This window comes from Bufo gargarizans, chromosome 9, assembly GCF_014858855.1.
Source record: "Bufo gargarizans isolate SCDJY-AF-19 chromosome 9, ASM1485885v1, whole genome shotgun sequence".
Lineage (NCBI taxonomy): Eukaryota > Metazoa > Chordata > Amphibia > Anura > Bufonidae > Bufo > Bufo gargarizans.
Genome location: NC_058088.1, coordinates 174,564,755 through 174,592,730, shown reverse-complemented (window position 1 = coordinate 174,592,730; position 27,976 = coordinate 174,564,755). Strand labels below are relative to the sequence as shown.

The 27,976-nt window shown below is 47.7% G+C and overlaps 1 protein-coding gene across 3 annotated transcripts; it reads right to left on the bottom strand.

Moving 5' to 3' along the window:
- Nucleotides 1-358: 358 nt before the first annotated feature.
- LOC122946480 (protein Wnt-7a-like) lies at nucleotides 359-27,061 on the bottom strand. 3 transcript variants are annotated; one of them, XM_044306153.1, is made up of 5 exons: nucleotides 26,914-27,061; nucleotides 26,453-26,596; nucleotides 8,733-8,959; nucleotides 2,779-3,050; nucleotides 359-1,380 (listed from the first exon to the last, which is right to left on the bottom strand). In XM_044306153.1, the coding sequence occupies exons 2-5, from the start codon at nucleotides 26,524-26,526 to the stop codon at nucleotides 901-903; spliced, it is 1,053 nt and encodes a 350-aa protein (XP_044162088.1). In that variant the 5' UTR covers nucleotides 26,527-26,596; nucleotides 26,914-27,061; the 3' UTR covers nucleotides 359-900. The 3 variants fall into 3 exon arrangements, with proteins under 3 accessions (XP_044162088.1, XP_044162090.1, XP_044162089.1); XM_044306155.1 differs by lacking the exons at nucleotides 26,453-26,596; nucleotides 26,914-27,061 and adding an exon at nucleotides 25,842-25,974; XM_044306154.1 differs by lacking the exons at nucleotides 26,453-26,596; nucleotides 26,914-27,061 and adding an exon at nucleotides 25,842-25,974 and having other exon boundaries at nucleotides 8,737-8,959.
- Between the last annotated feature and the right edge of the window lie 915 nt (nucleotides 27,062-27,976).

Genomic DNA, 27,976 nt, shown 5'->3' with positions numbered 1-27,976 from the left:
GTGGCCACAAGACCTCTACTGTGAAAACCTCTCATGTTTTGCTGAAAATCTAGTCTTGGGTATCATATGAGTATCTGGCCAAAACCTAAAAGGTACAAGGTTAACACAGAAACATTTGAATGTGTCACAAAGACAACCCCTTCTCAAAACAGACGCCACAGCAATCAGCTGAATGTTGTTGGTCCAGTTTCTAGAACCTTCAATGATCAGCTGGTATCTTCAGGAGTTGCTGTGACAAGTCCTACATTGCCCCTGCAGTGGCCACTGGTGGTGAAAAGAAGTATTGCATGTTGGCAATTCAAATTAATGACCCCCCCCCCCCCCCCCCCCCCAATGGAATAGAAGGCCAGAGCTGGGTCCTCCAGAGTTGGAGATATGCCATAATAATTTTTTGTAGGTTACAGTTCAACATCAACATCAATGGGCACAGATCCTCTCATGTCAGAAATCTAGGCCAGATCCTCTAATCTTTGATAAAACGGAATAAATCCATATAAACCAAATATCTTGTGTACAGGTTCATAGAGGGATTTAAAGAGTCGCTCTTAACTCCAAGTTGCAATGACCACCATTCTCATTGTAAATTTTTTACCGCTATAACACAGGTGTTGGAGCTTACATGGGTCTTCTGCTTACAGAATATGGTGATTTAGGGGAAGGCCACCAAGACCATGAGTTGGGGCAGTTGACCATGGCAGCCCAACACCTATGTACATGCACACTTGCATCACTGTTGGTCATTTACTCTCTGCAGCACAGTGGTCCCATGTATCTTCTCCATCATTTAGCAGTTCAACATCTTCTCCAAATTTGCAGCATCACAAAGCAATCCAAGCTGTCTGCTCTAACATGCACCTGATGGGCCCCATTTGGCCACTTGGCCAGCGCATTTGTTCTTTCCTAGTTGCATGTGTAGGCTTGCGTCCTTTCGCTGCATGTATTGCATGTGACATGGCAGCACCAGTGAAATTTGCAGTGGCACTGCCACGTGTGGATATACTGAAAGGTCTTATATCCCCGACCACAGCATAGGAGCTCACAGCTGTCAGACAGAGAAGATGTGCGGTTACACAGACGTCCATGCGTTCCTATACTTCCCGTGGTAACGTTTCTCTCACAGAAGTTAGGTGAGCTGTCTATATACACCAGGTCAGTCTCCGCTGGCTTCTTGTAGCTTTGAGGATTTTTAAGCTTCAGAAATGTTGGGAGTTGTTGACGTCTTCCCATCATTGGTTCAACCATTACTGCTTCCTTGTACCTGTCCTTCAGTATGTAGCCCACCTCTCTGAAATGAGGCAAAGTGACCCAGCACGTTTTCACTGTACAAGAACCTGAGACGCCATGACACTTACACTCCAAGCGAACGTTCTTCTCCAAGAGCTAGAGACGGTGAACATAAAAAGAAACAAGAAATAAATGTCAGGACTGAAGTTCATTTAGATAAAGCATACCTCCAGTTACAATACAACTTTCCATAAATAAGTAGTACAGGTGACTATAAGAAACTTTGTAATATATCTTCTTAAAGAAAAATGCTTATATCAGACTTCTTTGCTCTTTACTGCTTTTAACATTTAGGTTTATGGGGCTAGGAGGAGGCTGCTGGATGAGAGGAACTCAAACTGCAGTTTCTTAGCTCTGCTACACTTTGACTGTACTATATCCAGCAGGATAAGCCTCTACCACTGTTCAGAATGAGGTAATACATCATTTACTATATGGAAGAAGCCCACTTTTGTGTGTGAGACTGGAGACAGAGACAGGAGCTAATAGAGATAAGAGGATAAGTAATAGGAAAGAGGAGGAAAGCAGCCTGAGAAGCCTAGGAGGAAGCATAATTCTATAATAACATATATTACAATGTTTCCCATATTTACCTGAACTATTATTTTCTGAAAACTTGTCTATAACTGGAGGTACACTTTAAAAGAAGCTTATTGATGACGTGTTGGCAGACGTGACCTTAAAGGCATAATCCCTTCATGTTAGAAGCGTAGGCTAGTGGTCACAGGGTGCCCAGCTGCTGAAAATCCCAGGGGTAAGTTATAATCAGTGCCACCACAGGGGAAATAAAGCATTACACAATTCCCATTGAAATCAATGAACTCTCTGGATGTGTTGGGTCCTCCAGAGCCAGAGATGTTCTCTGTAGCCACTCTGTGCTCTGGCTAATAGAAAAAGACTATATTGGATAGTTTAAAATGGATTACTGAACCCATTTAAAGGAAAAATCCCATATCTTTATTCATTGGGGAATCTTTCAAACTTCTTCATTACTATTTTTCAGCCACTCCTAATATTTTTGGGGTCCTTGATATCTAAGGAGTTCTTCACTTCTGCTTTTCTTTAACAACATACATTACTACAGGACACACAGGGGTGCACCATCAATGAGGCCAGGTGAGGTGATCTCCTCAGGCAGCACCAGGTAGGGGCAGGAGGGGGCAGCTGAAGGGCCATGGGCTGAAGGGAAGGGGTTAGGTTAAGAAATTGGCATTGAGAAGGGGGGGGGGGGCGTTTCAGTTTTCACCTCAGGCAGCAGAAAGGCTAGGTGCACCCCTGAGGACACAATGGGGGTAGTTTACTAAAGTGCGATCTTAGTAATAAAACCCCCCTGGGGGAAGATCTGCTCACTTCATTAAAGGGGTAGAACTATAGTAAATGACGCCCAATGAGTATTATATGAAGACCACTGGTGTAGAGAGACCCTAGGTAATTTAGGTTTTGAGAGTGGAATATCTGACTTATTCAGAAAAATGTAAAAAATTTTTCTAATACCTTTCTCCCCGCCAGGTTATTTTGCAGGTTCACGAGGGTGCGGGCATTGCGTTTAACCTCTCTGGCATCCAGGAACTCTTTGGACAAGCGTATACCGTATTTCACATCAGCAGAACACCCTCCCCATCTCCATCCTTTATCAGGATCTTGGTGTCCGTGTTTATCTCGGTCACAACCGCAATAGGTCAGGTTGCCGTGACTGCAGGCGTTGGTGATGGCATGGGCAATGCCAGCAGAAAGGATGGCATAGTAAAAGGCTGTTTCTTTGCTGCCTGCCAAGGGAAAAATCAAGAATTGTTGAATTTTATGAAGGGAAAATCAAGAATTTGAAGAGTTTTTGGTATACTTTTAACACTATATTATTTCCGCAGTGTTTTTTTTTTTCATTACCATATCTAGAATATGCAGAGAGTGGGATGCTGGTGTTAAAAGAGTTGTCCCATTATAAAGAATTAGGGGGACATTTATTATGACCGGTCTTAATCCCTCTGTGTTGCTGGTGTACATAACGCTGAGCTCTACATAAATTTTGCTCTTGCTGTCGCCGGCCGTGCGACATGCTCGGCGTAGTTTAAGGCCATTTTCCACTCCATAAACTGCCGTGGAAAATGATGAATGAGACGGGCTGGCCAACCCGCCCTCTTCTATGACACCCAAAACCCGCTTCATTCAAAGGTTTTTGTCAGGACGATTTCCGGCATCCTATGCCGGACAGCCTGCCGGAAGGCTGTGCCGCATATGTGAAAGTAGCCTTAGTTGGAGTGTAAGAAGGTACAAGGAATCATCGTGGATGATAGGTACGTGTCACCGAGGTTCCTGGCCTTGGTGGAGTAAGAGCCGGTTTTTATGTGTCAGCAGAAATTGCTGTTTGACACCTTGGTACTTAGTATGGCTGTAATAGCTGATCCAGGATGGCTCTTACTGGGAGTAGTCAAAGTGCTGGGTGGGTGACTACTCCCCACGGTCCAGGCTGGGTTTTGCCAGGCATAACATCATCCAGCACTGCCAGGTGGAGAGGATTACCTCCGTCTGACAGTGGAGCTCAGGAGGTCTGTGTGCTGGGATCTGAGGACTGTACTGGGATGGAGAGCGGAGACCTATGTGTCAGGGGAACAGGCCGTCTAAAGCCTGTATGTGAACTTTCTGAGGCAGAACTGCCACCAAGATTACTTATTATATTAACTTGTCATTGGGTGTAAAGTAACGCCAACACTGCAAAAGTGACGTTTTGTTTTTGGCATCATGTGTGAATAAACACTGAAGTTTGAATTGCGAACTTGTATTTTGCCTCTGTACTGCGCCCGCTTATCCTAACTACCAGAGCGAATCCCCACAGTAGCTATAGGAGAAAGGGGTACAGGCACGTCATTGCTGAAGCCAAGAAGTTGACGTCATGGCTGCAGCGGCGAGGTAGATCAGAGCAGCAGCGGTAAGTATAACTTATTTTATTATTTTAACTCCTCCCCTACCATTTAGAATTTTTTACTTGGACAACCCCTTTAAGCATAAAATTACACGCCCCAACTCGTTTTTCAGATGCATGCCCCGCCCCTTATGACCATGGCTCCACCTCCTGGTAGTTATCCCAGCACTGCCCAGTCCTAGTGGCAGCAAATGAAAAGCCCTGAACTGTCCCAAATTGTAGCGCTGACAGAATGCAGTGCAGAAGGGCTACATCAGGTACCTACAGGATGGTACCACCATGCCAATAATGGTGCCAGCGACGACACCACTGCGTCCGTCCTACAGGATGACCCAAATAATGAAAAACGGCATGAAAGATAATCCTGAGGAGAAGCAGCCGTCTTATAACGCCAGCGCTGTAACATTGCATTCGGCGGTGATTTACTGCCTGGAGACACAGGAATTTGGAAACACATTTCATAATTGTCTTGTTCGAGGAAGGTAATAAAATAAAATGTGTGACTGAATATTTCCATTTACCAGTGAGTATTTATACTGGAGCCGTGAATTACGAGGGCAGGACGGGATTGTATACATTTTATTGTTATCTATGCCCCCAGCAATGCTGCAATACAGTCGGTAAGGGGTTGTCCCATGGAAAATATTCTACATTTTTCAAACCAGCACCTGGATGTGAATATTTTTATAATTGCATGTAATTCCTAATTTAGTATAGGCACTGAGTTATTCCCGAAAATCTATCTGTATGGCGCCACCTGCTGTTTGCTCTTTTTCTAATTTCTCTGTCCTGCTGACTGAGATGGAAACACATGCTCTCTGAGAAAGGACACGCCCACTGCGCTGACCGCTTAAAGTAAATTTAGCAGAGCAGTTGAAGCAAGGCATAGGTAGATATCTGGTTCCATGTGAGGTACCGGGCTGGTGCTAGCTTTGTTAGAAGGAGGTTGTCATGTGTTAGACTATGTATGATTTTCTTCTTTTTTTTTTACATTATTGATGTGATAATCCCTTTAAGGAATGGTTCACTTTCAATAGCTGCTGGCCAAACGATTGTTTGGCTGCCAGTTATCTCTCCCAACTCCCTCATATACATTCAGCCGCATGTATATGTGTATTCAATGGGGAGAGCGGAGAAAGACGCTGCCAGACACTGACTTATCTCCTTGGAAAACAAAGGGACTAGGAGAGAGTTGGGAGCTCGCCATGCATTGACCTAGTGGTTCACTGCTAAAGGGTTAATGCTATTGAAATGTTTACTGAGAGGATCTGCTCACTATGTATCCCTAAAGGTCATATATGGGTAGGAAGTAGTTAATCTGGGAGTTCTCAAGTCGGATGCCGGTATACAGGTTGGCCATGCCCCCCTGTCTTGTAGAGAAGAGAGTTTCTAGCCAGCAAAGCTAGAGATAAGACCGGTTTCTGTGAACTGCTAAAAAGTAGACTGAAACAGTATTCTTGTGGAGTACTGCCAGAAAGCTATGGATTATCCCCCTGCGGGAAGAAAGCCTTGGGTTTTACAGTCGGCTGCTCTGGACTGAGACAGTAAGGTAAACACACGTTTATGGCAATAGACTTTACTGCATGTGGAAAAGGTTAATTGCCTCCAGCACCCGCTACACTTCTAGGACTGCACCCTACAGACTGGGAATTACAGATGAATATTGTGAGTTGATTGAATGCCTGTGGTCAATATAGGAAGATTCAGGGTCTGACTGGCCCACCAGAGTACCATAGGATCGTCCAGTGGGCCCAGGCTCTGATGCCATAATGGGCCCAAAGATCCAGGAGATAAAAAACCTCTTTGGCTGCCTTTGAAGCCAGTCACTTGTCACTAAGGTCTATTTCTGTGATTCAAAACCCATTAAACTTTATTGATGATATAGGGGTTGGGCCTTAAGAATAGTTTCCTCGGATGGGCCCAAGGAACCAGTCCAACACTGGGAAGACTGCATGGTATATAGAAAGAAACTCAGGGAGGACCATCATTGCCGCTACCTGCTATATACAGCCTTTGGGAGTAATCTGCTGTGTCATATACCTCAGAACTGTATTTGTACTACAGTAGAAGATAGACCGCGGCACTCTATTGCTGATGTATCAAATATACTCTTTTTTTATTAGTTGATCATTATGGCATTCGTCCATATATATCTCTACATATATACTAAGGCCGTGACCAAGGTCTAGTGTTGACCGAAACGGTGGGTGGCCGGTAACTTTGTATTCACCTTCTGGATGAATGCCATAATGATCAACTAATAAAAAAAGTATATTTGATATATCAGCAATAGAGTGCCGTGGTCTATCTTCTACTATATGAACATTAAATACCTGTCATGCCCCACTCTGACGATGTGCGGAGGTCGGCCAGGATAGCAGCACGAGTTTAGTGTTTGTTTTGGAGCCGTGCTGGATCGCCTCTCATCAGGTGCACTGGGTGGGGTCATTAGTTTAAATAGCACACCAGCCCAGTGCTCTGAGCGGATTATAAGAATCATTGTGGTCTTGGAAGCTAGGAAGGAAGGTTGTCTGTTCCAGCTCAGAAAGATAAGTGTATTTCAAGTTTGGTTGTTTTGTGTCATCTCTCCCTTCCAGGTTCTGTGCGAGCAGGCTGCTCCTATTTCCCCTCTTCACCATCTCAGGGAATTTAGGGTTTTCTCAGCCCAGGCACGGGGACACATCACACCTACCTTTAAGGTCTGCATGTGGGCTGAGCAGTGCAGGGAAAGAGGTCAGGGATTAGCTAGGAGGTGACCCTTCCCCTGTCTCTCGCCCAGAGCCTGGTTGGTGGGTTATCTGTGAGTCTGAGTGCACGCCTGCCGTGACAATACCACTGAGCACCACCGGCACATAAAAAGAGGTGTGCTGTTTAACTTCTCTTCCTGTATTTGTACTACAACCTCCATTCAGTCACCAGAGATTTTATCTATTCCAACCAAACGGGCCTGGTCATTACCTCATCCTCCACCGGTCCTACCCCTGCTCCCCTGCCTTACATCCTACTATGCAATCACCGTAACATTAAGGTCACCCTAGTCACCACCAGGTAGGGGCCCCCAACAATCCAGAGTGCATCTTTTCATCTCTGCATGGCCCAGGGAGTGCCAGAACAAGGTCTACCACCACCCTAGTCACCACCATCACTTCTGTCTTCTGACGCCCCCTACACCCATACACATCAAACTGTCGGCTGAACCCGCCAAGAATGACAAGACACTAATGTGTATAGGGGCCGTAAAGGCGTTCTCCATGGAATGATTTAAAATAGTCACCGGCAACCGGTGCTAAAATGTGAGCAGGACTGGTTGCCTCCGCAGAGCTGCCTAGGAACGTGGCCTCACTAATCACTACACATTATACTCTGGCTACTTGCATATACTACAAATTGGTGAGTGTTCCTGTCAGGCTGCTCAGCCATGATAGCATATCACAGGCAGGATCACATCATTACCATCTATTACAGCAGTGTAGTTTGTAGTGAGCCCCCTCTCCCTCAGGCAGCTCTCTAAGTGGAGGCAGCCAGTCCTGCTCAAATCCTAGGACACATTGATGGTGGGCATTTAAATCATTTCCAGAAGAGAACCCCTTTAAGTAAGGTGCTTTACTATTATACATAATAAGGGCTCCTGCACACAAACATATTTTTTGTCATTTTCTCCGGCCCCATTGAAGTGAATGATTCCACATACGGGTCACAAAAAAAACGGAAATTACTCTTTGTGTGTTCTGTTTCCGTATGTCGGCATGTCCGTTCCGCAAAAAAAGGAGAACATGTCCTATTATTGTTTACATTACGGACAGGGATAGGACTGTTCTATTATGGACCGGCTATTGCATTCCGTAAAATGTGGAACGCACACGGCTGGTATCCGTGTTCGGCGGATCCGCAAAACAACAAAAGTCGTGTGCATGAGCCCTTAGCCTAAATAAGCCCTAGACTGCAATCGTTATGTTTCGGTCTAGCAAGTCCAATTAGCACGCAAGTTAACTTATTGGAAATTCCGGGCAGCCAGCACTAGCCTTCAACTTAGGATATGGCCACACGTCACGTAAATGCTGCGGGTTTTCTGCAGCAGAAATGCGTCAGGAAATTCCACTACATTTACAGTAGCCGTGAAGTGGATGAGATCTTTTTTTTAAAACTTTCATTTACAGAACTATTCCATACCAAATATGTGCCACAGATTACATCCTTTGCAATGCAGCATATCCGTGACAAATTTGGTGCAAGTTTTGCTGCTGCAGAATACCAGTCGATCCGCAGCGGACGCGCCACGTGGTAGGGTATATCCACGGCTCTTGCTTCACATTGTGCCGCAGATTTCACTCCTGCTGCACTGAAAGTGGTGAAATCCGCAGTGAAAATCCACGGCATTTGTGCAAAATCCACAGCATGCTTGTCTGTCCGTGCGGAAAATATCTGCAGCCTCTGGATAAGATTTAAAAAAAATCTGCATAGGTCTCATATCAGGCTTCCATAGTGAAATGACCTAGCTAGTTATTGTATGGATTGGGGACCTCACACATACCTACTTTTAGCTCCGGTCCGAAGAGACTTGGTTCTGCCAAGGAGCTGCAATTCCATCGGCTGTGCTGGAACTGGTAACGGCATTCTTCGATCGCCAGTCGCGCACCCGTACCTATGGCTACCATGGCATCTGGACGAGCTTCGCAGATGCTTCTCTGCCTTGGCGAAAGGCCTGGCATTTTTCGGCAGATAATACTGGCCCCAAGAGCTAGCACAGAAGACACACCTCTGACAAAGAGAAGGGCAACAATGACATGACATGTAGAGGACATAGCGACACTTTATTCAAGAAACAGCATTTAAAAAAACCTTAAAAAAATAATAAAATTGTAAAGTAAAAGGGGTTTATGAGATTGTTATTTTTTTTTTCTGAAACAGCACCATTCTTGTCCATGGGATTTGTCTGGTATTGCAGCTCAGTCCCATTTATTTAAGAGTTGTACCCTCACAACAATTAAACCCTAGTCCAACGATAACTAATAAGTGTCTGATTGTCAGGGGTCTGAGCACTGGGGCACCCACCAATGTAGAATGGGGGCTCCTGTTCTCCCGTTTCAATGGTGTGCTCCATTAAGCTTCATGGGGTTGCTAGAGATAGCTGCATGCTTCTACTCACAGTCCCCATAGAATTGAATGCAGCAGCAGTATTGTAATGTGAATTCAAAGATTCAGGAATAAAGTAGGCTTACACAAGCTAAGTGAATAAATATATTTACTAAATGTGATTAAAAAAAACATAAAATAGACAAATTACATACGTAGTAGTAAATGTAAAAAATAATCATTCGCCTGGCCTGCAACACAATGGGGGAGCTCTGATGCCCCATGGCAATGCAAGAGAGAGATAGTAATCTACAACATACTACTTGGATAATGTTCTCTTTAGAGCTGAGTTCTTTGGGCACAAAGGTTTATACCTTTCAGCCCCTCCTCCCTTAACCCTTCTTCCTAACACAGGCAGCTCGCCACTCCATTGAAATGGGGGAAACACAAGCCCCAGTTCTAGTGGTCATGGGTAGCCCAGTGATCAGACCCCCACTGATCAGACACCCTTTAAATGCAGCTGAGTTGCAATATACAATAATAATAGCATGAGTGGTGTTGTTTCTGGAAAAAGAAGACATTTTTCAAATTCTGATTAATTTCCCATCAAATTGTTAAGAAAAAACGCCTTATTTTTTTAATTTTAGATGTTTTGTGGGAAACATGGTAGCAATTAATATGGTTGCTATTACAGCTTGCAAATGGTTTGTCTTCTAAACTCCCCACCCCCAACAGGACTTCTGTATGGCAAAGTTAACATACCCCTATGTCCCTTAACTAGGCATTTTTGCCATTCAGCCCTACGTGGACAGTCACAGAGGAGAGCCCTGCACCTGCTCCTTTCAAGCGTCCATGAAAAGCCCCTCTCATCATGGTAACGTCGCTCACTTCCGATGCATTGAGACAGCACAACCTCATGAATATTGATTCAGCTGAGAACTAAGGGTCATTCACTAAGTGTTATATGCCGGCCATAGAATACATTTCTATTGGTGCACACAATGTATGATAAATGCACCGCATTATCCTAGGCTTGGGTAGGTCTTCTGTCTCAAATGTGCACAGTAAAACCATGGACGGACTAAGCAACCGGCCAATACCTTACATAATTGTGCAAAATCTATACTGTACATGGAATATATGACTTCACATGCATTGATACGGGATCTGCATTATCCTGTGCATCTAAATATACTCATTGAAATAAAATAAACCACAACTAGTACAATTGCATCATTCTACAGTTAAGATCATATGCTGCTGGAACGTATGGCGGCACTATTCTTATGCCCAGAGCGGGACTAGCCTAGGTTAAAAGAGGATCCTCTAGTGGTTCCAGTAGAAGACAACCCCATTTGGAGGCAACTGGGGCAAACCACTCGGGTTGTCATGTGTGTATGTCATTTCCCATCTAGGTGCCTATATGTATGTTATGTGCATGCAAATAGGTATCTCCCGAGGAAAGAGAACCATCTCGCTAGCGCCACCTTGTGGAAGTGTACTTCCTACGAGTCAAAATCCAACTTTTTAACTAAGCCTTGGGAGAACATAGCCAAGCCAGATATCCATCTGATGACAGCCATTTTGGGGTGCTTTGCCCTCGTCGGTACGGAGCAGGATTCTAGCTGCCTGGGTGCGATGCCTCAGATGCGGTTTCGGCAGGGTGCTGGGTCTCCTTAAAGAGAACAGCTACGTATGGTGACTTACTAGACGTGCTCCATGGTATGGAGACTTATTGGCAAGGCTCCATAGAAAAGAATATGCAAATAGGCATCTCCCAGGGAAAGAGAACCATCTCACTAGCGCCACCTAGGTGCGTGTGTCATTTATGTGTGTCTGCTGCTATACAGAACACATGTTTTATGATGTGATTAGGAGAAGACCTTTAAAGGGGTTGTCTCACTTCTGTAGGTGGCATTTATCATGTAGAGAAAGTTAATATAAGCCACTTACTAATGTATTGTTAGTATCCGTATTGCCTTCTTCGCTGGCTGGATTCATTTCACCACGTTATATACTCCTCATTGCTATGGTTACGACCATCCTGCAATCCATCAGTGGTGGTCCTCCTTACACATTATAGGAAAAAGTGCCTGCCTCTCTGGTGGGAGCTCACATAGTATAGTGTTTTTTCCTATAGTGTGCAAGCACGACCACCACTTCTGGATTGCAGGGTGGTCTGTAACCATAGAAACGAGAAGTGTATGAAGCAGTGGAAAAATGAATCCAGTCAGCAAAGGAGGCAATATGGATAATAACAATACATTAGTAAGTGCCTTGTATCAACTTTCCCTACATAATAAATGCTATTTGCTGAAGTGAGACAACCCCTTTAAATCTTGTTCTGGAGCAGTATGATTACTTGTTCTACCCCTCCACTTTCTCATCTACGTGGGGGGTGTTCTTCCACTTTCATTCTTGGGAACGCTACTGGAAACATATTTGATTAAATAAGGCCTCGTTCACATCTCCGTTTACCAAAAAAGCCTGCCGGATCCTGTACTTCACCTCCAGATACCAACTGACTGCAATGGGGTCTGGCGGTGATCCGGCCAATTTCCGGCATAAACCCATGCAACGTTTTTTTTGCACCGGATCAGGTAGCCGGACTTCCAAAATGGAGATGTGAACACAGCTTAAAATGCTTAGGTACATTGACATCTGAGGCAGCAGATCTGGCAGGCCGTTCCAGCAGAGAGCAGATTGGCGGATTTTGCCAGATAACAGTTCGCGGCTGGATCCCCATTGATTATAATGGGGTCTGGCGGTGATCCAGCAGATTATTGGCATAAATGTAAGGAATGTGGGGCAAGGGACCTTAAATGTATTACTCTGATGTGTTGTGAATTGTATAATTACTGCAACATCTCACTTTGGTCAGTAGATGGCAGCAAAGGATAAGATGATAAAAGTCTACATTGGAGCTGCCTATCAGAGGAATACTATAACCTAATTTAGTTAGCAAAGTTGGTAAATAGCTAATTTATGGGCTGTTTTGGACCCTTACAAGTGTGATAGCAAACTGAATATACAAGTTTGACACTGCACTTAGCAAATGACTTATTGCATCACACTCTCCCTGTGTAAGGGGAGGAGGTTCCTCTAGAAGCAGAAAGTGAGCAGACAGAGGCTGTGCTCGGTGCTGCTGGAAACCAGAAGGAAAGATCTCTGCTGTATCTGAAAGCTCACAGGTGGAGACTGGCGACAGCACGAAGGGGAGGTTTGCAGCGACGACCCTAGGAGCGTCGTGTCTGTAGGATCCAGTTCTGGAGTGGACCAAGAAATAAGAAAAAGCACCAACAACCTGCTCAAGGAACTGTTAGTGCGGCTTTGCTGCGTCACATTACACCACACTGTTGAAGTATACAATACCGCTCCAAGTACAGTTACATTGCACTGTACTGGGCTGCAAGCTAATGCATAGCCCTAAGGGACTCATATGCTGACACCTTCCTATCTCACTGGCTGATCATAGGCTGTTATATGCTGTGAGCTGGAGTAAGGATTAAAGTTACAAGAGACAGACATTTCCCTGTGGATTACAAATAGTATTGCGCAATACTTAGGGTGCACCCCAACGAGGGACTCGCCCCCAGCAACACACAAGTGCAGCCAGGCTGCCTAATGGACTTTGGGGAAAACATCACATTTACTGGTTTATTGTTAGACAGTGTTACATTTACTGTTGGTTTATTCTCTGTTCTATATATTCTGTGTGGCATCGTGTACCCTCTGTACCTATGGGCCCAGCCCTCGGCTTTCATAAATGCATGCAATGGTTTTTTGTCCGGCCAACAGCGGCATTTGCGCCGGATTCATCTGCGGGATCTCCAAAACAGAGATGTGAACGCAGCCTAAGATGCTTAGGTACACCACATCTAAGGCAGATGTTCCAGAAGAGAGCAGGTTGCCGGATTTCGCTGGATCCTACAGTTCACCGTCGCATCCCCATTGACTATAATGGGGTCTGGAGGTAATCTGGCCGCTTGCAACGTTTTTTGTGAAAGGCAGTCGGCTCAGGCATGCTGCAAATGTGAACGTACCCCGAGATGCTGCAGGTAGTGGTGCCAAATTGATCCAAGAGCACAGTAGGCACCACTCATGGGTCAGGACTAATTCACGCACTGGAAGCGGCCTGTGTTCACGACAGTCCAAAAACATAAGTCCAGAAAAAGAAACTGGAATCGAGACTTGACGGAGTTAACACGAGGATCCTTGTTGTCTATTGTGCCAGGCTGGGCAAAGATGGAGGGGTGGAATGGTGGCAGATAACAGGTCATGAAATCTTCTATCGATCTATCCACAGCCTGTAACTGAGCTACCCGTACCAACACAAGGGGCCTTTCTCTGCCGGCCTCCCAGAACAAAACGCCTGTGTGTCCCGCTAACAGATCAAGCGCTCTGTCACTTAACACTAAAGTCACATTTTTACTTATTTATCACGGAATAAAAGGGGATGCTCATCGGGCCTCGTGAGAGCAAGAAGCTGATGAAACAAGCAGGGGGACCCTGCGAGCTCGGTCATTTGGGCTTTTCTGCTAACTTAAAGGGGTTGACCCACAAAACATTGTACAGCACCTGGATCTGAATACTTTTGTAATTCCATGTAATAAAAAATTTAGCATAGCCGCTGAGTTTTTTATTAAAATGTATCTGTACAGCGCCACCTGCTGTTTGTTCTTTTTCTGTCCAGTTCACTGAGGTGGTCGTACATGCTCAGTTCCATCCTTCAACTGCCTCCTAAGCTGTGATAGGGAGAGAGCTGCAGCAGAAAAAGGACACTCCCCTCCTGAGAAAGGACACGCCCTCAGCGCTGCCAGCTTGATATAAATCTAGCAGAGCAATGAATGTGGAGCTCTCTAGATCCATGTGAGGTACAGGGCTGGTTCTGGCATGTTCACACCACAGTTAGCGTAGTGGTAGGACCCCTTGCCATGCTGAGAGACCGCGACGTGGTGCATGATGGGCTCCGATGTGTTCCTGACAGGAATATATTGGCAAAAGTCTCAGCTTTTAATATCTGCTTGTATGACTAGCTAGTATAGTCAGTGGCATATCCATTTGGTGCATTTTTTCTTCGATTTATATCTGGTTCTAGCTTTTTTTTTAAATAGTCTGTCATGTACTATATTTGATTATCCTCTTTACATTCATCATGGGATAACCCATTTAAAAGGGTTGTCCCATTAAAGTGGTTATCCAAGAGCATAAAAGCTCCCCCATATGCCGGGCCCCTGACGTTGAATCTACTTACCTGGCTCCCAGCTCCCCGCTCCGCTCCTGGTCCCTGCACCGCCGATGCAGCTTCTCTCCGTGCGCGGATAAAAACATCCGGTGTCGGGGGGAGCAGCCAATGGCAGGCGGGGACGGGGACGAGCCTTCCTAGCGTTGCGGGTGACGCTAGGGAGGCTCGTCCCCATCTGCCATTGGATGCTCCCCCCCTGACACCGGATGTTTTCATCCGCTCACGGGGAGAAGTAGCAGCGGCGGTTCGGGGACCAGAAGCGGAGCGGGGAGCCAGGGAAGTATATTCAATGTGAGGGGCCCGGCATATGGGGGGCTTTTTATAGGATTGGATAACCCCTTTAAGACAACTTATCCTCTATCCACAGTGTCTGACCGCTGGGGCCCCCACTGTTCATGAGAACAGGGGCCCATGCACCTGATTTGAATGGAGCAGCAGACACGCTATGGGGCGGCTGCTGGACATAGCCGAGTACAAGGGTTCGGCTGTCTCTGGTAGTCCCATAGAGCTGAATGGAGAGGCAAGCGTGCATGCGTGACTGTAGCTCCATTCAAATGGGGGAGCCCAGGCCCCTCTTCTTATGATTGGCAGGAGTCCCATCAGTCAGACCCCCGCCGATCAGTCACTTATGCCCTGTCCTGTGAACGACCCCTTTAATACAACACAGAGTGCTCCAAGCAGGGGCAGACAGACCATATGTGCAGTTGTACAGGTGCCTAAAAGGTAAGGGCAGGGGTGCACTTAGCCTTTCTGCTGCCCGAGGCGAAAACTAAAACGCCCCCCCATGCCAATTTTTTTACCTAAATGCCACAATGAAAGCGCTCATTGCCCATGGCCGTTCCGCTGCCCCCTCTTGCCCCTACCTGGTGCTGTCTGAGGCGATCCTCACCTGGCCTCATTGGTGGTGCACCGCTGGGTAAGGGGCCACACTGCCACCTTTACGGCCAGTTCACACGACTGATTTTGAAAAACACGCTTAAAAAATTAGTGCAGAATCCACGTCTTTTTTCAGTGCGTTTTTTAATGTGTTTTTTTTACACAGTTTGTGAAGCAGATTTGCGCCAAAAACTGCACATATAAACCCCCAAAAAAAAAACGCCTGGACTTTACATGAAGCAGTTTTTTTCTCCTTCCTATTAATTTCAATGGGAGATTTAGCGCTGATCCTGCGCCAACGTAGGGCATGCTGCTTCCCATTGAAATGACTGGGAGGCCGTTTTGAGGCAGAAAGGCTCCAAAATCAGCGCCAAAAACTCTGTGTGAACTGGCCCTTAGGACGTACTTTGCAGCAGGATGTAATTTTCACCGGCTTCGCAACCTACATTAACTAACATGCTGCAAATTTTAGATTCCTATCGCAGGTCAATTTCTGCGCAGAATTTTTCATGAATTTTTCATAAATCCAATTTTTCGGGCTGCCATTCCATCCCCAGAGGACATACACTGAAGTAGCTTCCTACATGAGGGCTCATGCACACAAACGTATTTTCTTTCCGTGTCTGTTTTTTTGCAGACCCATAGAAATTAATGGTTCTGCATATGGTCCGCCAAAAGGAAAAAAAACGGACGTTACTCCGTGTGCATTCTGTTTTTGTATGTCCGTGTGTTCATTCTGCAAAAAAATTGAGGACAGGACTGTTCTATTAGGGGCCAGCTGTCCTGTTCCGCAAAATACGGAATGCACACGAACGTCTTCCGTATTTTTTGCGGATCCGTTTTTGCGGACTGCAAAATACATACGGTCGTGTGCATGAGTCCTAAGGGAGGGGGACCCTATGATAAGATATAGGACACAAAGAGACCAATATACATTGGTTGCTATGGGCAACTAAGGCAGTTATACTGTTAGGCCGTTTTGATAAATTAGGCCCTTGACTCCTCACAGTTTTCAAGATCTCTGCTTTTTGTCAAAGCAGCCTTCCTTATCTTTACTTCCCGGTCATGAGAAGGAGCACACAAGTGCTCGGTTCGCTACCAGATAACTGTACCTGAACCGTGCATTATCTGACCAGGTCTGACTTTTATCCGGCTCCACGTCCATGGCAGCAAGTGAAACGCCCCAGAGTGGCATTACCACTTCTGCACCCTGCTACTGTCTCTAATGTGCCAATATAATGCCATCTTGTGTATTTATTTCAGGTCCACTATACTGTGCATTCCTATTTCTAATGTAACTGTTATGTTCAAATGTAATGTGCCTGGTTCACCAGCAGGTGGCAGCATATACGGCAGAGCTGTACTTAGGTAGAAGGGAGCTTTCCATTCCATTCCTGCAGGAAGGGTGGCAACCAGTTTCTAGGAGCAGTTTAGCTTACCCCCTGCTAGGGGAAGGAGGGTCTCTGCTGGACATGCCCAGGCTAGGCCAAGCCAGCCAGAGCACCTTCAGCTCTGCTGGATGTGGAGGCCACAAGCTTTGAGCCTCAGAAGCCAGGAGCATAGTTCTCTGACATAATTAAGAGACAGACTATAAAGAGAGAAGTTGCAGCATAAAGAAGAAGCTAAGTTATACAGCAAGCCTGTCAGCACAGCAGAGCCAGAGAGCAACTGATGTAGCAGAGATGAGTTTGCCTGCCAGAGTTTCATGCTAAAGCCTGCTGGGAAAAATAAAGAGGGTGGTCCCTCAAGGGTGGTGCGCTAGCACACCCCCCTTGATAACTACTCGTTAATTGAAAATCCGGAGAAAAAAAAGGGGTAGTAACGTATTAAAACCTAACTTTTATTAGGATATTTTAAGATCCTCATGGTGGGAAAGAAACCCCTACCAAACAAACAAGACACAAAACAACAGGGGACCTGGGGTGGCAGGTCTTCATTTTTGTTTATGTCTTTAGGTCATACAGTCCACCCCCCACCCCACTTAAAGGCGTGAACGTGGACCCGACCATCAGGCGACCTGCCACCCCAGGTCCCCTGTTGTTTTGTGTCTTGTTTGTTTGGTAGGGGTTTCTTTCCCACCATTGGGATCTTAAAATATCCTAATAAAAGTTAGGTTTTAATACGTTACTACCCCTTTTTTCTCTAAAGCCTGCTGGGACCAAGACAAAGTTTGAAGATTGTGTCTGATGAGAGTTTACCAAAGTAAAGCTGCTATTCAACTTCATCACAAGGTCTGGACTCAATTATTTCTATTATCTCTCAATTTTTCACCCCTATTTGTCTGCTTCGGAGCCAACACTCGGGGTCCAACCGTATCCAGGTAGGAGCACCGTGACACTCACTTACACTAGAAGGGACATTTTAGGCCACCCTATACCACTCGGCCATTCAGGAATGGATACCCAACATTTATCAAAACTGGTGCAAAGGAAAACTGGCCTAGTTCCCCATAGCAACCAATCAGATTCCACCTTTCTTTTTTTCAGAGCTCCTTTGGAAAATGAAAGGTGGAATCTGATTGGCTGCTATGAGGAACTAGGCCAGTTTTCCTTTACACCAGTTTTGATAAATGTCTATTGGAAAATTGCATAGAAAATATTTAGTTTTATCAGCGTCCATAAACCGGGCGACTTCTATTATTGGCCATTTAGAAATATACATCTGCAGTTATCTAACTTCTCACATATCCGTAGGACGATACGAATGATATGCCTCGCCCATTTCCCATGCAGTCGCTTGTTTCATTAAGATTGATTTGCTTTTCTGTCTGGTGTAACTTGTCTGGGACATGTCTAGATATCACAGCCGTGTCTATACTGGGGCACGCCCCCCAAACTACGTGAATATGAGGCGGCTCAGCCATGTCTATACTGGGGCACGCCCCCCAAACTACGTGAATATGAGGCGGCTCAGCCATGTCTATACTGGGCACGCCCCCCAAACTACGTGAATATGAGGCGGCTCAGCCATGTCTATACTGGGGCACGCCCCCCAAACTACGTGAATATGAGGCGGCTCAGCCATGTCTATACTGGGCACGCCCCCCAAACTACGTGAATATGAGGCGGCTCAGCCATGTCTATACTGGGGCACGCCCCCCAAACTACGTGAATATGAGGCGGCTCAGCCATGTCTATACTGGACACACCCCCCAAACTACGTGAATATGAGGCGGCTCAGCCATGTCTATACTGGGGCACGCCCCCCAAACTACGTGAATATGAGGCGGCTCAGCCATGTCTATACTGGGCACGCCCCCCAAACTACGTGAATATGAGGCGGCTCAGCCATGTCTATACTGGGCACGCCCCCCAAACTACGTGAATATGAGGCGGCTCAGCCATGTCTATACTGGGGCATGCCCCCCAAACTACGTGAATATGAGGCGGCTCAGCCATGTCTATACTGGGCACGCCCCCCAAACTACGTGAATATGAGGCGGCTCAGCCATGTCTATACTGGGCACGCCCCCCAAACTACGTGAATATGAGGCGGCTCAGCCATGTTATGTCTATACTGGGCACCCCCCCCCCCCTCCAAACGAATATGAGGCGGCTCAGCCATGTTATGTCTATACTGGGCACCCCCCCCCCCCCCCCCAAACTACGTGAATATGAGGCGGCTCAGCCATGTCTATACTGGGCACGCCCCCCAAACTACGTGAATATGAGGCGGCTCAGCCATGTCTATACTGGGCACCCCCCCCCAAACTACGTGAATATGAGGCGGCTCAGCCATGTCTATACTGGGCACGGCCCCCAAACTACGTGAATATGAGGCGGCTCAGCCATGTCTATACTGGGGCACGCGGCGCCCCCCAAACTACGTGAATATGAGGCGGCTCAGCCATGTCTATACTGGGCACACCCCCCAAACTACATGAATATGAGGCGGCTCAGCCATGTCTATACTGGGCACGCCCCCCAAACTACATGAATATGAGGCGGCTCAGCCATGTCTATACTGGGCACGCCCCCCAAACTACGTGAATATGAGGCGGCTCAGCCATGTCTATACTGGGCACGCCCCCCAAACTACATGAATATGAGGCGGCTCAGCCATGTCTATACTGGGCACGCCCCCCAAACTACGTGAATATGAGGCGGCTCAGCCATGTCTATACTGGGCACGCCCCCCAAACTACGTGAATATGAGGCGGCTCAGCCATGTCTATACTGGGCACCCCCCCAAACTACGTGAATATGAGGCGGTTCAGCCATGTCTATACTGGGCACCCCCCCCCCCCCAAACTACGTGAATATGAGGCGGCTCAGCCATGTCTACACTGGGCACGCCCCCCAAACTACGTGAATATGAGGCGGCTCAGCCATGTCTACACTGGGCACGCCCCCCAAACTACGGGAATATGAGGCTGCTCAGCCATGTCTATACTGGGCACGCCCCCCAAACTACGTGAATATGAGGCAGCTCAGCCATGTCTATAATGGGCACGCCCCCCAAATTATGTGAATATGAGGCGGCTCAGCCATGTCTATACTGGGCACGCCCCCCAAACTACGGGAATATGAGGTGGCTCAGCCATGTCTATACGGGGCACGCCCCCCAAACTACGGGAATATGAGGCGGCTCAGCCATGTCTATACTGGGCACGCCCCCCAAACTACGTGAATATGAGGCGGCTCAGCCATGTCTATACTGGGCACGCCCCCCAAACTACGTGAATATGAGACGGCTCAGCCATGTCTATACTGGGGCACACACCCCAAACTACGTGAATATGAGGCGGCTCAGCCATGTCTCTACTGGGCACGCCCTCCTAACTACGTGAATATGAGGCGGCTCAGCCATGTCTATACTGGGCACGCCCCCCAAACTACGTGAATATGAGGCGGCTCAGCCATGTCTCTACTGGGCACGCCCTCCTAACTACGTGAATATGAGGCGGCTCAGCCATGTCTATACTGGGCACGCCCCCCAAACTACGTGAATATGAGGCGGCTCAGCCATGTCTATACTGGGCACGCCTCCCAAACTACGTGAATATGAGGCGGCTCAGCCATGTCTATACTGGGCACGCCCCCAAACTACATGAATATGAGGCGGCTCAGCCATGTCTATATTGGGGCACGCCCCCCAAACTACGTGAATATGAGGCGGCTCAGCCATGTCTATACTGGGCACCCCCAAAACTATGTGAATATGAGGCGGCTCAGCCATGTCTATACTGGGCACCCCCCCAAACTACGTGAATATGAGGCGGCTCAGCTATGTCTATACTGGGCACACCCCCCAAACTACATGAATATGAGGCGGCTCAGCCATGTCTATACTGGGCACGCCCCCCAAACTACGTGAATATGAGGCGGCTCAGCCATGTCTATACTGGGCACGCCCCCCAAACTACGTGAATATGAGGCGGCTCAGCCATGTCTATACTGGGCACGCCCCCCAAACTACGTGAATATGAGGCGGCTCAGCCATGTCTATACTGGGCACCCCCCCCAAACTACGTGAATATGAGGCGGCTCAGCCATGTCTATACTGGGCACCCCCCCCAAACTACGTGAATATGAGGCGGCTCAGCCATGTCTACACTGGGCACGCCCCCCAAACTACGTGAATATGAGGCGGCTCAGCCATGTCTACACTGGGCACGCCCCCCAAACTACGGGAATATGAGGCGGCTCAGCCATGTCTATACTGGGCACGCCCCCCAAACTACGTGAATATGAGGCAGCTCAGCCATGTCTATACTGGGCACGCCCCCCAAATTACGTGAATATGAGGCGGCTCAGCCATGTCTATACTGGGCACGCCCCCCAAACTACGGGAATATGAGGCGGCTCAGCCATGTCTATACTGGGCACGCCCCCCAAACTACGAGAATATGAGGTGGCTCAGCCATGTCTATACGGGGCACGCCCCCCAAACTACGGGAATATGAGGCGGCTCAGCCATGTCTATACTGGGCACGCCCCCAAACTACGTGAATATGAGGCGGCTCAGCCATGTCTATACTGGGCACGCCCCCCCAAACTACGTGAATATGAGACGGCTCAGCCATGTCTATACTGGGGCACACACCCCAAACTACGTGAATATGAGGCGGCTCAGCCATGTCTCTACTGGGCACGCCCTCCTAACTATGTGAATATGAGGCGGCTCAGCCATGTCTATACTGGGCACGCCCCCCAAACTACGTGAATATGAGGCGGCTCAGCCATGTCTATACTGGGCACGCCCCCCAAACTACGTGAATATGAGGCGGCTCAGCCATGTCTATACTGGGCACGCCCCCCAAACTACGTGAATATGAGGCGGCTCAGCCATGTCTATACTGGGCACGCCCCCCAAACTACGTGAATATGAGGCGGCTCAGCCATGTCTATACCGGGCACGCCCCCCAAACTACGTGAATATGAGGCGGCTCAGCCATGTCTATACCGGGCACGCCCCCCAAACTACGTGAATATGAGGCGGCTCAGCCATGTCTATACTGGGCACCTCCCAAACTACGTGAATATGAGGCGGCTCAGCCATGTCTATACTGGGCACGCTCCCCAAACTACGTGAATATGAGGCGGCTCAGCCATGTCTATACTGGGCACGCCCCCCAAACTACGTGAATATGAGGCGGCTCAGCCATGTCTATACTGGGGCACACCCCCCCAAACTATGTGAATATGAGGCGGCTCAGCCATGTCTATACTGGGCACCCCCCCCAAACTACGTGAATATGAGGCGGCTCAGCCATGTCTGTACTGGGCACCCTCCCCCAAACTACGTGAATATGAGGCGGCTCAGCCATGTCTATACTGGGCACGCCCCCCAAACTACGTGAATATGAGGTGGCTCAGCCATGTCTATACTGGGCACGCCCCCCAAACTACGTGAATATGAGGCGGCTCAGGCATGTCTATACTGGGCACGCCCCCCAAACTACGTGAATATGAGGCGGCTCAGGCATGTCTATACTGGGCACGCCCCCCCAAACTACGTGAATATGAGGCGGCTCAGCCATGTCTATACTGGGCACGCCCCCCAAACTACATGAATATGAGGCGGCTCAGCCATGTCTATACTGGGCACCCCCCCAAACTACGTGAATATGAGGCGGCTCAGCCATGTCTATACTGGGCACACCCCCCAAACTACGTGAATATGAGGCGGCTCAGCTATGTCTATACTGGGCACGCCCCCAAACTACGTGAATATGAGGCGGCTCAGCCATGTCTATACTGGGCACGCCCCCAAACTACGTGAATATGAGGCGGCTCAGCCATGTCTATACTGGGCACCCCCCCCAAACTACGTGAATATGAGGCGGCTCAGCCATGTCTATATGAGGAGGTTACGTGGTAGGATCTTGTATGGCTGCATCATAGAGGGGGCTTCCATGAGACGAAGCCAGCGGACCCAGCACTTCTATGGGTTATATGGACGGCCGTTCATTTGAATGATCTCACCATAAATTAGGCACATCTGTGGCAGTCCTTGCGCCTGGCGTAGTTTTTCGCTAGCATTTGTGCTGTCCGGGTGTAAATGTTAGTAAATTTGCCGGGGCAGCAGGGCCCACACTCAGCCTCCGTCCTGCTCAACCGGTGCTATTAAATATTGTCACACGGCCGGTTAAAAAAGGGGACTTGCGACTATTTTATACCTAAAAGTCCCTTAGTAAATGTGCCCCATTCTCTATGGGACTACCACAGCGCTCTCCAGGAGACCTACTCCATTCAGTTGGTGGTATCGGGACCCCAATTCTTGTGAGAATCAGTGGAGTCAGACCTGTGGACAGAGGATAGGTTTTAATCTTGGGTAAAACCCTTTAAGGCTATCTGCACACGTTGCGGTTTATGCTCGTTCTTTTTTAAGCAAATTCTCACGCAGAAAGATTTGTGGGGGTTTTTGTGCGGATTTTCAGCACACAAATAGCACCATGTCCAGCCATCCTTAAGGCCCCTTTTACACGAGCGAGTTTTCCATACGGATGCAATACTTGAATTAAACGCATAGCACCCGCACTGAATCATGACTCCATTCATTTCTATGGGTCTGTGCACAGGAGCGTTGTGTTTCACGCATCATCTCTGAGTTAGGGCTCATGCACACGACCGTATGGCTTTTTCAGTGTTTTGCGGGCTGTTTTTAACGGATCCGTTTTTCCATTTTTTGTATCTGTAGTGTTTACGGTTCCGTTCCGTTTTTCCATTTGGCATATACAGTATACAGTAATAACATAGAAAAAATTGGGCATACAATTTCCAATAGATGGTTCCGCAAAAACAAAACGGATACGGAACACATACGGAGTACATTCGGTATGTGTTCCGTTGTTTTGCGGACCCATTGACTGGAATGGAGCCACGGAACGTGATTTGCGGGCAATAATAGGACATGTTCTATCTTTGAACGGAACGGGAAACGCACACGGAGACACTTCAGTTTTTTTTTGCTGACCCATTGAAATGAACGGTTCAGTATCAAGTAGCGTATACTGAACTAAAAAACGGCCAGTATACTGAACGCAAAAACGTTCGTGTGCATGTAGCCTTATGTGAAAATCACAGCATGTTCTATATTATGTGTTTTTTTCACGTAGCCCTGGTCCCATAGAAGTGAATGGGGCTTCCGTGAAAAACATATTGCATCCGGATGCAATGCGTTTTTCACTAATGGTTGCTAGGAGATGTAGATTGTTATTCTTCCGTTTTTTTTTCACGCGCGTGAAAAACGCATCAAAACGGATAGCATCCACATGGAAAAAAAAAAATTAACTACTGAACGCAATCAGTTTTTTCCTGAACAGATCCGGACATAATCTGTAGCGTTCGTGTGAAAGAGGCCTAAGTCTTCCTGCACATGTTGCTCGCGCGGATTTTCTACACGGATTCTCATGTGAAGAAAACACAGCGTAATACAGTATCAGCAAAAAGAATGACAAATCTCATGTAAAATTGACCTGGTGTGGACTTTGCAATTCGCAGCATGTCAATTGTTTGTACGTTATTTGGTGCAGATTTCATCCGTTTCAATGGAAGGGTCAGATCTGCTGCAAAACCGCGTCAAATCCGCACCAAAAACCACAAGCAATACATGGATTTGGTGCAGAAACGCACAGAAATTTGCAATGAAATTTGTGTGGAGTTTCTGAGGTTAGCGTAAAGCTGCGCGTGGGTGTATGAAGAAAATACACATGAAAACCACATCAAAACAGCAAAAAATGCACATAAATCTGCACCTTTTTTTGCGGTTTTGGTGCAGTTTTTTGTACAGGTTTTATGCGATTTTGGTGCAGATTTTCTATTTAGTTCAACAACCCCATTGAAGTCTACGGAGAAAACCACTCCACCTAAGGTGCGAAAACAACTGACATGCTGCAGATTTTAAAATCCCCATGGCGGGTCGATTTCCGCATGTACAAAATACGCAATGTGTACGTGAAATTTGGCAAATCTCATACACTTTGCTGGTACTGTATTACGTCGCGGTCTGTCGCCATGAAAATCCACGTGGAAAAACCGCACGTAAATCCACATAGTTTGCAGTTAGGGCTCACGCACACAAACTTATTTTCTTTCCGTGTCTGTTCCGTTTTTCTTGCGGATCCGTTTTTTTTTTTTGCGGACATACGGTCGTGTGCGTGAGCCCTTACCCTAAAGAGTGGGTACACACGTTGCGTGAATGCTCTCTGAAGCCAAAAGTCGTGCGGAAAAACCGACAGCATCCACAGCATAAGACAGGCAGATTAGATTTCAGAAATCTCATCCGCGGCGTAAAACTGATTTGCGCTGCAGGTTTTCAACCCACGGCATGTCCATTTATGCTGTGGGTTTTAAAGCTGCAGAGGACCTCCTACGATCCCCCGTGCAAAAAAAACTGTCCATTATGGGGCTTTTCACGCCCCTTTAAGGTTTTCACTATTAACCCTTTGTTGTGTTTTTTTTTTTTTACCTTACTGTTAGCTCAAGGACTTCTCTACTGTCAGTCTATGCAATGCACATGCTGCAATGTATTAGAGCAGGCATGCTCAACCTGCGGCCCTTCAGCTGTTGTAAGACTACAACTCCCACCATGCCCTGCTGTAGGCTTATAGCTGTAGGCTGTTTGGGCATGCTGGAAGTTGTAGTTTTGCAACAGCTGGAGGGCCACATGAGAATCGCATGCATGATAATTCCCTAAATTAATAGCAACAGCTCCCTTTACCTGCCAGAGGTTTCTGACCACACAGTGGAGGTCATCTCCGTGAATATAAAGCTATACTACATATATATTCGGGAAATGATAGTTATGCAATTTCCTTATACATAGGTACAGACCAGCTGTTGTAAAACTACAACTTCCAGCATGCACAGCTGCTCAACTGTTCTCTGAAATCCCACAGAAGGGAATGCATGCATGCTGGGAGTTGTAGTTGGAGCGCAGATCCCTGGTATAGACGAGTCTACACTAGCCTAACCTTTCCGTCGCTGTGGATTACACATTTACCTGCGTCCTACTTGACAGCGCCGAACAGCTCTGCTTACTCCAAGGCTGCATAGGTTCAGAAGGAGCTGGCAGAATAGCAGAGCTGTATAGCCAGGGTGCGGAGAGATCACACTGGGGCACCCAGAAGAGGGCTTCCCCAGATTGGACTAAGGAACCTGCAGTGATGGACGGGGGCGGGTGGGGGGGACCAGTTGTGCCAGGAGGAGAGGACTACAGCTGCCAGGACTGCTGCATTCTTTGTGAGCAATCTCTAGACTTGCACATCCACATACAAGGAGGAATGAAAAATAGGAGCGCGCAGGTTGTTGGCAGGGAAGGAAGTTGCTGTAGAAACAGGTGTGTTTGTTTGGCCGCTCTGGGGGAGGCGCCAGGTGGTATTCTGTCACGAAAAAATCACTTGTGGCGACTCTGCCCATAGCGGGCAAGTGCAGACACTGGCACACCCTGCCTCGATCTGCCAGGGGCTCAGGTGCTACCTCTGCGTTGGTCTACGTTACGTTTAAAGGGGTTCTCCCGAGTCTATCAAATCATGAGCAGATCTTTTCAACCCGTCGAAATGTCTACGTCCTCCTCTGATCAAGCAAACTGCGTTGGAAACGAGACGCGCTTACCCTTCTCCGCAGAGCATCAAGCCAATGCAGAGCACAGCGTGACACAGGTCCAGCACCCTCAGCTTCAGTCTCATGCTGCTTTCAGGCCGTCCTCTCGTCCGCAGGAGATTTTTCCTTCTTCGCCGATTGCCCGGCTCATTCTACCTGCGGGAATCGAAAGGACAAAAGTGCAGGCGTTAGGGAGGAGCACAAGGAGGCTCTGGATGAAAAGCCGACTGAAAGAGCTTCACGGGCTACAGAGCTGTCGCTGTTCCTTCCAGAGGCAAAGCCCCCACACAATACAACTGGTGTCTGACAAGGCTTCCCTCCCCTGATGCCTCCTTCCAACGCCTTTTTCGAAATCTCTCTAAGGAGCTTCATGCCCACCTCCAGCAATTCATTATCATGACAGCCTGCCCGCCGCCTGCCATTGCAAAAAAATATATAATAATCCATCATCGCTACAGAACGGAGGCTGGTACCTTCTCCTGGGCAAACATCTGTCCTTCAGCCTCACTGACGGATGGGTGGGAGATGGACATCAAGTCACCTGGGGACAGGTGGCTTCTGCCGTCTCCATACCTTGCAGATGAGCAGATCCTCGCACTAGCGCCTGCCCCGTGCTAAGTTTACCTTAAACGTTTGGAGGCGTGCAATGGTTATAGGGTGAGGAGGAGGGGGGGGGGGGGTGAAGGAGAAGGTGGGTTAAACAATTCTATAACTCCTGCCAAAAAATATTCTCTCCTATTCATTCCTCCACCACCTGCCCCCTCTTTTAGAAAGAGCTAGAGGACTGGGAAAGGGGGGGGGGGGGGTGATAGCTCGCTGGGTGGGACGTCAAAGGAGCGGCAAATGATACTGGTTACAGTGACGGTGCTAGCAGCAAGGTTGTCTTCACATCAAGCCCCTGGGTGCAGAAAATCTTAAAAAATAAAAAAAAAGTTAAAAAATAAAGCTGAATGCAGCAAGGTATTGTCAGCGGATAGGGAGCCGGGGGGGGGGGGAACGACTGTTATCACAAATCTTGCTGACATCCATCCTGCTACGTATCCCTTTCATATGTCTATGTGGAAGCTATAGCTGGAAGTGGAAGGAAACATGTCCTGTCCGACCAATCACAGCGCCAAACACCTGCAGGCCTGCATTTATCGTGCTGCCGGAGGGCGCCGCGAATGATGAGGCATGTGAAATATTACACAAGTAGCAAATCCCTATGGAAAGAGCACAGCATGAATGTATTAATGGGGTCTATTCCCAGCTAGGTGGCCCTGGATTTAGAGGGGAACTTCATCCAAAGCCGTAAACGACCATTTATTGATCATTTTCTATTCTGCTGCAGATGCCCTCTGACAATAGAGCTGCAGCCACCATATTACACCCTCTAAATGGCCTCCATCACAAGGTCTCCTGCACGCGAACGTGTGCGCCCCGCGGTCGTGCTGCGGGCAGCAATGCATGAGCACAGTCCGTGGGGGCAGCCGCAGCAGATCGCGGACCCGTTCACTTTAATGGGTCCGCGATCCGGCCGTTCCGCAAAAAGATAGG

Excerpts from the sequence above, each read along its gene's own strand:
- LOC122946480 (XM_044306153.1), bottom strand. The coding sequence starts at position 26,526 with ATGAGACTGAAGCTGAGGGTGCTGGACCTGTGTCACGCTGTGCTCTGC. Across the intron at positions 8,960-26,452 it reads TTGATGCTCTGCGGAGAAGG|AGGTGTGTCTTCTGTGCTAG; the intron begins GTAAGCGCGTCT and ends TCTCTTTGTCAG. Across the intron at positions 3,051-8,732 it reads CGGACCGGAGCTAAAAGTAG|GCAGCAAAGAAACAGCCTTT; the intron begins GTATGTGTGAGG and ends TTCCCTTGGCAG.